This window comes from Ictidomys tridecemlineatus, chromosome 8 (assembly GCF_052094955.1).
Source record: "Ictidomys tridecemlineatus isolate mIctTri1 chromosome 8, mIctTri1.hap1, whole genome shotgun sequence".
NCBI lineage: Eukaryota > Metazoa > Chordata > Mammalia > Rodentia > Sciuridae > Ictidomys > Ictidomys tridecemlineatus.
Genome location: NC_135484.1, coordinates 128,012,259 through 128,024,470, shown reverse-complemented (window position 1 = coordinate 128,024,470; position 12,212 = coordinate 128,012,259). Strand labels below are relative to the sequence as shown.

General features: G+C 42.4%; 1 protein-coding gene across 1 annotated transcript; it reads right to left on the bottom strand.

Moving 5' to 3' along the window:
- Positions 1–4,740: 4,740 nt before the first annotated feature.
- Positions 4,741–11,720, bottom strand: LOC101969372 (putative olfactory receptor 2W6). Its single transcript, XM_078018560.1, has 3 exons — positions 10,821–11,720; positions 8,383–8,414; positions 4,741–5,065 (listed from the first exon to the last, which is right to left on the bottom strand). The coding sequence occupies exons 1-3, from the start codon at positions 11,718–11,720 to the stop codon at positions 4,741–4,743; spliced, it is 1,257 nt and encodes a 418-aa protein (XP_077874686.1).
- Positions 11,721–12,212: the final 492 nt, after the last annotated feature.

Genomic DNA, 12,212 nt, shown 5'->3' with positions numbered 1-12,212 from the left:
TCAATGTCAAGGCAGATAAAACTCTTCTGCAGAGCCTCCTCATGCAGGACATTATCACAGCAGCTAGGCATCCTGCATCCTTGCACAGGAACATTCCCAGGCAACAGGCTTGCCACAGCTATGAGGTCATCAGAGACCCCAATCTCAGACACTGCTCTCCCATTATCTGTCACTACTCTCCACCATCATGGTTAAGAAAGTTAAGATTCTTTGTGTTTAGTATACCAGAAAAGGAGAGTAGGATATAGATTGACAGAGAGCCAGTGGCTGATCTTGAGATTGCTCCCATGAGCTGTTATCTTAGAGAGGATAACCTTGCCACACTGGGGTGGGTACCCTGGATAAATTGAGTGCCCTGAGAAACCTTTAAGGGGCAGAGCCATGCCATATTCACCACCTTGTGGTGGAGGAGATAGGATGCCCAGTGGCCCTGTGGAGTAGAGAGGCAGGGCAGGCCGAGGCCCAGATGAGAAAAGTGGAGGACTGGGGAACTTCAGGCTTTAAAACACTTAACAGTATTCTGTCTCCCCCTTAGACATCTCTGCTGTTGTCCAGCAAAGGCCTCTCTTTTGGCACCCAATGACTTTGCACCATGAGAAGTGTCTTGATTGTGTAAAAGTAGGAAAGATTGAAATATGACATTCCATTCCACTTTCATGCTCTCAGAACATTCCTGCTCTCAGAACTCATATCTGCCTTTTGGGCCATGTGCCTCTCCTCCCCAACAGGAGGGACCCAAAGAACCAGACAGAGCCATGGTGCAAGCTTGGGACAGAACAACTACACTACCCCTAGCCAGAGCACCAAAATTTTGACCTATAATTTAAGGCAAAATATTGAGCTATAAAATAGTTTTTATTGACCCATGTCTACTGGTTTAGCACATACCTATGGATTAGCCACTATCTCACAAATCCTTGGGGTTCCTGGTGGGCAAAAGCTCAGAGTGCAAACCCTTCCTAGTTGTCAGCTGTTTGGACACCTGGGAGCTCCAGTTCCCAGTGCAGCCCCAATTCTACCCTTGATAGCAGCCCCCCCCCAACTTTGGGCAGCCCAACCCACTCAGCCCTTGGGGCTCAAACACAGAAATCCCACAGATGGGTGCTCATGCCAGAACCTTCTGCTTGGGAGGAAGAGCCAAAGCAGCAATTGTCTGGCTGCAAGGTCCTCTTGTGCATCTAATACATCTGCCTCAACCTCTGTAGCTGCCAGCCAGAGGCCAGGGTCTGTGGCCAGTGTTTGTCTCTGGCAGCTCCAGGCAACTTGGGAAAACCAAGGTTCATCTCCCTCAAGCCTGGCAGTGTCAGTGACCTCAAAGGCAAGTGGGAGGACAGACTTGTTCCCAGGTATCACATCATCTATGGCAGTAATGAGCATCTGCACAAAAAGTAAAGGGACACCCAAAACCAGACAGCACCTTGGAGCAAGCTTGGGACAGAAACATCAACAGGAGCCCCTACCAGACCCCACCATGGGGACCAAGAAACACAAGACAAAGAGCTAACGGGGGCAGGGAAACACTGGTTTTCCTACACCGAGTGCCATCCCCCAAAGCCTGCCACAACTCCTAAGCTCATCTTGGGGAACCAGCACCAGTCCCAGAAAGGCTATCTCTTTTCTCATCTGTGCCTCAATGGGATCTCGGAGCTCAAACTTGCTCTCAGAACTCATATCTGCCTTTTGGACCATGTACCTCTCCTTCCCAAGGGGAGAGACCCAAAGAACCAGACAGAGCCATGGTGCAAGCTTGGGACAGAACAACTACACTACCCCTAGCCAGAGCACTAAAATGGGTACCAAGGGACACAAGGAAAAACACAAATCAGGGCAAGCAAGCACTGGTGTTCCTATAATGATTGCTATTCCTTAAAGCCTGCATATGCAGAATCCCTTGGGGAAAAAGCACTACCCCTAGGAAGGCCACCTCTACTTGCAAGTCTGTTCCCATGCCATCAATGGGATCTGGGAGCCAAGCCTTGCTTTCAGGTATTATATCTACCTTTGGGGCCATGTGCATCTCCTTCCAAAGTGGAGGAACTCAAAGCAAAAGACAGGGCTAATGGATATTCTTGGGCTTCAACACCTTCAGCCCATTTAAGCAGACCATCTCTGTGGTAACCACCTTACATGGGACAAAGAACAACTGTGTTCTTGGAGCCATGGGGCCCACTCCTTTAAGTGCCAAAAGGCCACTCCTTGCAGACACTTGCAAGTCCCCCTCATGGTACCAAGACCATCATGAGAATGTCTGCTTCTAGGTTCACATCTGTTCTGTTCTCTTATCCTGGAAGATCTGCTTCACATGGGTGAACAGTGAAGAGGAAACTGGCCTTTAGGGCCCCATCCTTATCTGGTCAGGGATCTCCTGGAAACAGGATCACTGGAGCAGCCCCAGATCCTAGGATGTAGGTCAGGTCCTACTCCTGTAGGGTCCAGAAGGAAAATGCTGCCTAAGCCAACTTCCACTTTCTCCCTTTCAGGACCTGGTGTGAGCCCTGTTTAGATGCATACCACAGGGCTTGCCCTGACCTTTGTGATTCTGGGGCAAATCAAGGCTCAGAGACAAAGTATCCCATCCCCACCCACTTCCTAGGCAGCTTTGCTCTCAAAGCTGGCTAGGAGGAGGGGGGGTCTTATTTGGGCTCATTGGTTGGGGTCATTACCACTACAGGCACAGGCCCTCAGCCTGGCTCTCTCTGGTTTCCTTGTAGTTTTGAGCTCTTTGGAGCTTTTGGGCTTTGGCCATTTGCTTGATTGGGGAAAAGTGAATGTTGGCAGATTTGGGGTACCACAGAGTGAGAAGGAATGGAAGGTATACAGATAAGCGGGCTATTGAGGAAATCTCTATTGTCATTTGTAATTGTGGTCCATGTTGAGCCCACAGTATCAAGAAGCTCCCTGCGGAGAAATTTCACTGACTGCTCTGCCTGTAGCTCTGAAGCTGTGAGCACAAACAAGATGACCGCCTGCTAGAACACAGCATGAAGGCAAAATGGTGTCCATGAATGTGGCTCCAAAGGGAGCCAGGGGCTGTGGTGCTAAACCTGCCAATGTGCTCAAAGAGGAAGGGGGGGAGGAAGGGCCAAAGCAGCGATTGGCAAGCTGGAGGAGAGGGGGACACTGAGGTTGGGAGTGGGAGGATGTCTCTGAGAGGAGACAGCAGAGCCTACCCATGTAGTCTGGAGGCCTCCATGGTGGAGGTGCTGGGGTAGTGGGGAAATGTCTGGATGAGGCCAAATTGAAGCCAGAGGCCTGGCCCCTCCCCATGCACAGGGGGCCCACACATGGGCTTGGCAGTGCATGGTACAGATGTCCCTGGGCCTCACCCATCAGAAGGCAGCTGATGTGCTCCAGAGCTTTCTCCTTCTCCTGGTCTATGTCCTCAGCAGTCACTGGAAAGGCCAGTTCTGGAGGTGGTGGCAGCCTCAGAGGGTCCCTTTGGCAGTGTCGCAGCATAGAAAATTTTCATTTCTGTGGCCTACTGGTGTTCCCCGTGGATGAGGACATTTCCTCAGCAATGGCTGTCCTGCCTGTCTTCTACCACCTTCTCACACTGGGTCTTCTTCAGGGGAATTTCTGCAGTTGAAGAGCATCCCAGGGGCAGCTTCCAGATGAATAAACCTGAAGCCCTCCTCTTCAGGACTAAAAGACCTTGAATGGAGATGTAGGAGCTGCTGATGGCATTTCTCTTGGGCAAGAAGTCATACAGGAGGCCTGAGAGATCTCAGCTCTGTCTTGGGATCTCTGGGTGTGGAGGTTTCCATATGAAGCCCCCGGCCTGGACACAAAGGAAGGCAGGGAGCTGTGGGTCACCAAGAGCCTAAAAGCAGATTGTGCTCCTCTAATAACATGGGGGTTCTCTGATGTTCTCTATCTGTGGGGTCTTTCAGTTGCTCAGCCACTCCTTGGCCACTGTCTTTAGGGGCTCTGGGCACAATCTTCCCTGGACAGGGGTCTTGGGTACACCACGATGCTGCAAGCTGGCAAGGAGCAACTTCCTGCTCCTGTGCTATAGAAGGGTTGCTGAATCAGTGGGTTGAACTGCAGGAAACGTGGAAAGGTGCAGCAGGCAGCAACATCTTCTTCAGGAGAATAGGCATGTGGAGGATGCAGGTCATGTCTATGTCTCCCAGAAAAGATGGAAGAGTTCATAGGACCTGGTACAAACACCTAGGAGGCACATTTCCCAACCACTGATGAGCAGTTGTAGGATGCCTGCAAGATAACCTGCTAATGCTCCCAAGGCCCCTGGCAATCCAGAGCGATCAAGAGTGGAGGGAAGTGGACATCTGGGACCTCTGTGAGCTGTGGTCTCATTTGAGACCCTTCTAGCAGTTCTCTGCCTCCCAGGCTGGGGACAGGGGTGAGGAACAAAGCTTGTCCTGGAAACTACCCACGGAAGCATTTAGAGAAGGTGGGGTTCAGGAATTGCAGAGGAGGGCACAAAGGTTCATTCTTCTGCTTGTGAATGCGGCTTCAGGATAAACAGCAATGTCAGACCTATAGCCAGGTCTCAGCTTTGGAGGGTATGAGTACAGAACCTCCAGGCGCGTGCAGAAAACCATCTACCTGGGCACGAAGCAGGGGCATGCCAGGGAGAGGCGTGCATTTGCAACGTCCTTTGTACACGCACCAGACGCAGGAAGGATAGGCGTGAGAACTGGGTGCCCCTTGCCCGTGTGGGTCTTGGGTAGACTGTGGAGTGCTGGCACTGGGGTTGGGGATCCAGATCCCGCTGATTCACAAGCTGACCCAGTGAGGTTTCCTGATCATGTGGGAAGGGTGGAAGATGTTGGGTTTAAGGGTCAGCAGCCACAGCAATGGCGGGGACCCCTCTCCTAGGGCTGGTGCAGCGCCCTCGCCCAATCCCTGAGGTGGCCAGGATGGCTGCACAGATGGTTTGGTCAGACGGTGGCCAGAGGGCTGAGCAGTTTCTGGTTGGCAGGTAGAAGGCGGCCCTGGGGGCGCGGAGCAGGTGGGGTCTAGGGTGTACATGCGGGTGTTGGGCAGTCGGTACCTGCATGTCCTATACAGGGTCAGGCTGCCTGTGTTTCCTTTGGGTGCTCTATATTGGGCAAGGTGGGCCCTGGTGCAGGGCCCCAATATGAGCAACACGCATGCCTCCAAGGATGGAGCAGGGCAGCAGAGTGGAGCCACCCCAAGTTCTCTGAAGGAGGAAGCAAGATGGGGGTTGGGGGGTTAGGCAGTGCACCAGCACAGGAATGGTGCTGCAGGTGTGCAGCCAGTGAGCAAGTGTGGATGGTGTCACCAGAATCTCGCTCCCTGCACTTGAGCAGGACACTCTGTCCTCTTCTGTAGCAGTGAAGGTGTGAACTGGCGATTGTGTCAACCTTGCTCTGGTGAGAATGGGCAGTGTTGGGCTGGGGATGTGGCTCAAGCGGTAGCGCGCTCGCCTTGCATGCGTGCGGCCCGGGTTCGATCCCCAGCACCACATACCAACAAAGATGTTGTGTCCGCCGAGAACTAAAAAAAATAAATATTAAAAATTCTAAAAAAAAAAAAAGAGAGAATGGGCAGTGTTAGGTTTGACATCTAGGATCTCTTGCAATGGCAGGGATCCCTTCTCCCATGTCATGGACCTAGAGCTGTCAGACAGCGTCCTGGTTGGGCCTGGCCATAGGTCACAGGACTGAGGATAACAGAAAACTTTGTCAAAGCAGACAAGCATTAGGAAAATCCCAAACTCCCCAGAAAATTAATTATAATACCTTACAAGAACTCTTGTTTCAAGATTTCTTGTCACCAGGCCCATTGTGAGAGGTCATCACCAAAAACAGGGCACACCCACTTTTCCACCTTCAGGACCCACACAGATTTTCTGAAGTCTCTACAAAGGGTAACAAACCACTTACTGGATTGTGAAAAATTGAGGTAAGATGAAAGTGGAAGTGATTTCTTTTTGCCCCATTGAGTATGTTCTTGGCAACCTTGTAAAAAAAAATCAATTGATGTTAACATTAAATGTTTGAATTTATTTTTGAATCCTATAATCTGTTGTATTTGTCTGTTTCTATTTTTATGGCATTAAAATTCTGTTGGATTACTAGCCTTTTCAGGTAGTTAATGCCTCCAGTTTTGTTCTTGCTTAAGATCATCTTGCTTGTGATCTTTTGTGGTTATATGAATTTTAGGATTATTTTCCCATTTTTTTGTGCAGAATATCATTGGAATTTTGGTAGGGACTGCATTGAAACTATATATCATTTAGGATAAGAAGGACAATCTAATAATATTCATTCATTCTTCTAATTCATAACATGCATATCTTTTGATTTACTTTTGTCTTCTTCATCTTATTTTAAATATATATTCATATATTTATTTTTTAATTGGTCATAATTGTACATATTTATAAGGAGTGGTGTGATATTTCAGTACATGCATACAATATGTAAGTATCAGAGCAGAGTAATTGGTATGTCCATCACCTCAGACATTTATCATTTCTTTGTGTTGGAAAGCATTCATAATCCTTTGTACTACTTATTTTGAAATATACAATTAAATATCATTAATCATAGTTATCCTACTGTGCTATAGAACATTATAAGTTATTCCTTCTATCAAACTGGTCCTGTACCTGTAACCATCTTCTCTTTATTCTCCTCCTTTCACTGTTTTCAGGCTCTGGTCACCACTATTATCCTCTCTACTTATAGCAAATCAGCTTTTTAAGCTTCCCCGTATAAGTGAAAACATGCAGTCTCTGTCTTTCTGTGTCTGACTTATTGACAGGATTTTAAATTTTTTTTATGGCTGAATAATAATTCATTGTGTATATATACCACATTATCTGTATCTCTTGTTATCTCTCCTTATCTCACTTTTATCTATCCCTCCACTGATGAACACCTAAGCTGATTCCTTTTCTTGGCTATTAGGAATAGTGTTGAGATAAATATGTAAGTGTAGATGTTTTGTCAATATGTTGATTTTATTTCCTTCAGAATACCAGAAGCGGTATTGCTGTATTCAATGGCAGTTCTATTTCTATTTTTTTTGAAGAGCTTCCATTGCCTTTTCCCATAATGGCTGTACAAACAGTGATAAGAGTCACCAATTTTCTGCATACTCACCAGAATTTCTTATTTATTTAAAATAATAGTTATTGTAACTGGGGTGAGCTGATATCTCACTGTGGTTTTGATTTGCATTTCCCTTGTGATTACTGATGTTTAGCATTTTTAGCTGCACCTGCTGGCTATGTATATTTTCTTATTATTTTTAACTAGTTTTGTCTTTAACCTTCCTACTGAAGTTATTTATATATACATTACAATAGTATTCTCAATTTGATCATGTACTTACTATTCCAGCATGTTTTGTACTTTCATATATTTTTGTATTACTAATTTAGTAATCTTTATTTTTTCAAATTGAAAAACCTCACTGTTTAGTTAGATGTTAGGTATCTCCCCAAAACTAATGTATGAGGTTATGCAAGAAAGTTTAGAGGTAAAATGATCAGATTATTAAAACTGTAACTTATTCAGTTCATTAATCCACTTGAATGGATTAACTGGGTGGTGACTATATGCAGGTATGGTATGGCTAGAGGAAGTAGGTATTCTACTATCTTGCTGAGATATCCTGACCAAAAGTTAATTCTGCTTGTTTCTTTAAAAAATGTTTATGAACTAGCATGTAACTAATACAATGAGGAAGAAATGGGATGTCTGTTTCCCCAAATTACTAACACTTTACTCCCAACTTAAAAATATATCATGCCAGTAAATTTCCAATATTTTAATCTGATTAACTAAAGGATGCATATTGAATTCCTAACCTGGAAGATTATCAAGGCTTTTATCAGGTGCTGGAGCCTGAGTATGTCTATCCTTTGCTTCAGAGGGAGCCTTTCTTCCAATTATCTTTACAGAGAGGGAAAACACCAATACCAAGTGTTCTCAACCTTTTTTGTTTTTATTATCATTTCCTTCCTAATGATTGTTATGGCATAGTTATACTGTGTGTATCTGTGGTACAGTGCCTTTTGAAGATCCATCAACAATTTTAATATCTGATTTTTGTCATTTTTCCTCAGTTTTGACTTTTGTTCTTTTGGGGGTGATACTATCACTGATATAAAAGCATACATTGAGAAAAATAAAGGATACCAAATGGAATATGATTAAACCTTTAATATAGATAGAAATATAAATAAATAAAATCAACTAAAAATTCCCATGACTATTTATGGGCTAGAGATAATGAGGATGATTTTACTCTTATTTTTCTAGTATTTTTCAAGTGTAGCAAAAAAGCTAAACATCAGGAATAATCAGGGAAATGCAAATAAAAATGTATTTCCAAGAAATATATTAGAAGAAAATATATATTGAAGATTTTAAAATATTATGCCTGTGAAAGAAAAACCGTATTACTTTCTTTTCCTCTAAGTCAGAGTGTTTTAAATGACTTAAACATTAACATAAACTAAAGATTTTGCTTCAGTATTCCCCAATGGATATTTTCTATATTCTGTAGAATTGATAATATTTTCATGAAGATTTAGTAAATGAGAAGGGGAAGGAGGGAGAGAAAGAGGAAGAGGCAGGAAGAGGAGGGCAGGAAGAAGAGGAGGAGGGAAAAAAGGAGGAGGAGGGAAGAGAGGAAGGGAGAAAGGGACTCAGAATCAAGATATAGTCCCCAAGGGAATGTTCCCAGTGACCTACTTCCTCAAATCATGTTCCACCTGCCTAGAGTTTCCACCTCCTTCCAGTAGTCCATTCAAATTAAGTATCCCCCAAATCCACCAAATGAATCAGTCCACTGATGAGGTTAGAACCCTCATGATCCAATCACTTCTCAAAAGCTCCCCTTATGCAATAGGGATCAAGTTTTCAACACATGAACTTTTAGGGGACATTTCATATTCAACCATAATGGCATATACAAATCCTTTGCCTCAGGGAGTGTCTTTCATTAAGTCATCTTTTCAAATAGGGAAGAATGTAACACTGTTCCATCAAACCTTTTTTTCCATTATTACCATCTCCTTTCTAATGAAATTTTATACCACACTTATATTGGATATTTGCTTGTATATACAGGCTATTTGATGAAACTCCAATTATTAGAATATCTATAATTTTTGCCACACTCCCAGTGTTACCTTTTGCCCTCTTGGGAGTGAAAACCTTAATGTAAAAGCTTACATTGAGAGCAATAGCGAAGGAAGACAAACTGAACAAGATCCAAAGTTTAATGTAGATGGAAATATGGAAATAAGTCAAAAATGAAATTAGTTAAAAATTTTCAGATTATGTCTGGGTTAGAGATGCATATTATTTTATTATTTTTGTAGTTCCCACAAAGATAGAATTTCTAGTGTCTGAATGACTGACTTATAGAGAAAATAAACTATTTTATTTTATTTTCCAGTCCAGTAAAATAAAGTAAAAAATGGTGGACATACAGAAAATCACTAAATTTTTGTTTTGTGAATTAAGAGCATAGTGCTCCTTCCCCCAGATTACTAAGTACTACCACCATCATTCAATATAAGAAGAAAAACTATAAAATCCAAGTGCCTAAAAGGAATAGATCAAAGAGCAATATTTAATACTGACTTCCTTTAATCTTAAGTAAAGATTTATTAAAGATTTATTTAATTTATTAATTAAAGATTTATTTTCTTCATTTCTCCATACTGGTGATAAGAATTTCATAAACTGTATCTGACCTGGAATCCTGCAAACTCCTTATCAGGTCATAAAAGGATTAGAGCTAAGTTACTCCAACAAAAAGCACCCCAAATACAGAGGTTTAATTAATATTACACATAATGGAAATTTTTTTCCTGAAATGCTCTGGAGGCATTGCTTTGCCGGTGAGTTACTATATATTTTCTCTTATAGTTCTGTTCCCACTTGCTGGTCTAAGGGAGGTAGCTTCCACATTCCAGATAATAGTAAGGGAAGTGTGCAAGGTGAACTCAAGTAGGTTCATATTAAAGAAGTTGATCCAGAAGTTGTACCCATAACTTTCCTGGCATTGTTTTCATGGAGGCCACACTAAGAAATGTGATTTACAGTATGGTGGTCATGTGTCCAATTAAAACTTGAGATCAAAGTGGAATGTATATTGTCAGGTAGTCTATCAAAAAAGCTCCTCAGGCACTGTCATATGAATGAAGGGGAGTATCATGTTCTATCACTTTTCTTAAGCAGTATGTCTGGGAAGAAAGAGAACATTGCCTAATATAATTCTACATTAACATAGATGTCCACATGAAAATTTTCCTTACAACTATTTACACATCTCTTAACTGTATTTACTACATTTCTTAATTGTTTATTTGACCACAGTTCTTGATTTGACTTGAAGTTTTATATACATTCATTGTATTATATTCATGTATTTGTATTTCCTTATCATTCCTACTTCCCATGTATTTACAATGTTAAACCTTTTATCTAGTAAAATTCTTGGTAAATGATGAGTACCCATTTTGTGGTCTTCTTTTTGGGGGTACTGGGGATTGAATTCAGGGCACTTGACCACTGAGCCACATCCTAGCCCTGTTTTGTATTTTATTTAGTGACAGGGTCTCACTGAGTTGCTTAACACCTTGCTTTTGCTGAGGCTGGCTTTGAACTCGGGATCCTCCTGCCACAGCCTCCTGAGCCAATGGGATTATACTTTGTGCCACTGTGCATGGCTTAGATGGTCTTTAAATGAATTGACAGAGCCCCTATTGATAAAGGCCAATATTTCTTTAGTTCTCTATACTCTCACATTATCCCACCTACTCATGACTTTGCTGAACATTTTTCTCTTGATAGTGTTCTTTTCACTGCATTCTTTACATCTTTGTTTCTTAAAGTGTAGATCAGAGGGTTAAGGCTTGGTGTGATGACTGTGTAGAAGAGAGTAAAAAACTTTCCTTGTTCTTGGGATGTGGTATTCTGTGGCTTCATGTACATATAAATGGCTGTCCCATAAAATAGAGTTACTACTGTGAGGTGGGAACCACATGTATTGAGGACCTTTATCCACCCTCCTGCTGACTTGATCCTCATCACAGCTCGAGTGATAACTCCATATGAAATGAGAATAAGTGATAGAGGTACTAGAAGAAATACTACTCCAAGAGTAAAGACAACAATCTCAATTACTCTTGAATAGACACAAGCCATCTTGATCAGTGCTGGCGTTTCACAGAAAAAGTTATCCACCTCCCGGTTCCCACATCTTGGCAACTTCATAGTCAAAGAGCAAAGAATTAAGGCACTGCCAAGGCCACCCAGCCAGGAGGTCAGCACCATCTTCTGGCAAAGCTCAGGGTGCATTATTACTGTGTAGTGAAGGGGTTGACAGATAGCAGCATAGTGATCATAGGCCATCACAGCCAAGAGAAGACATTCTGTGGCTCCCAGGTCAAGGGCAAAGAAGAATTGGAGCACACACCCTCCATATGTAATAGATTTTTTGGGGCCCCATATATTTACCAACATCTGGGGGATAATGCTCGTTGTATAACAGAGGTCCAAAAAAGACAAATTAGATAAGAAGAAATACATGGGGGTATGAAGCTGAGTGTCTAGATAAGTTACAAGAATGATGGTTGTGTTTCCTACAAGAGTCACAATATAGAAGATGAAGACAACCACAGAGATGATGCTTTCTAGTTGAGGTTGATCAGAAAACCCTAGAAGGATGAAGTCTGTTGTGGAACTTTCATTGATTATTTCCATTGTTCCTATGGAAGTAAAAGAAAAAAAATGTCAGTTTCAAATAGAATTGAAAATGTCTGTTGTTGTCATTTGTATTGAACCTCCTTATTTGCTTGCTTTTCACATTTGGAATTTTTAACATTTCTTTTTGTTTAGTAGCCAGAGCTTCGACATGTTATATCTACAGTGAGTCTATTTATATATGTTAAACTCTTCATGCTGAATTTTAAATCACTGAGAAGGGCTAATAAACTATGCTACCCTGTGCAACTATGTTCCTGTGCATTTTCTTTAAGTAATAATTCCATAGTTATATAATTTCAAGATGGGAATGTATATTTGTGTAGCTATTCCTCTTGAAACTAAGATATAAGCATCACTTAATTGTGATACATCTTTCCCTTACTAAAGAAGTTGAGTTTGAGGTAGAAAGTTAAGTTACATATTTCCTTTGAATAAGCTCCACCATTTGTTATAGAATCATTTTACTTATTGCCTTCTAAATATCTACAT

What these genes read in the sequence shown, in the direction of transcription:
- LOC101969372 (XM_078018560.1), bottom strand. Translation starts at nt 11,720, where the DNA reads ATGGAAATAATCAATGAAAGTTCCACAACAGACTTCATCCTTCTAGGG. An exon ending in ACAAAGATGTAAAGAATGCA is followed by an intron (nt 8,415 to 10,820) that starts GTGAAAAGAACA and finishes TCTGACTTAGAG; the next exon opens with GAAAAGAAAGTAATACGGTT. An exon ending in ATACGGTTTTTCTTTCACAG is followed by an intron (nt 5,066 to 8,382) that starts GCATAATATTTT and finishes TGCCCAATATAG; the next exon opens with AGCACCCAAAGGAAACACAG.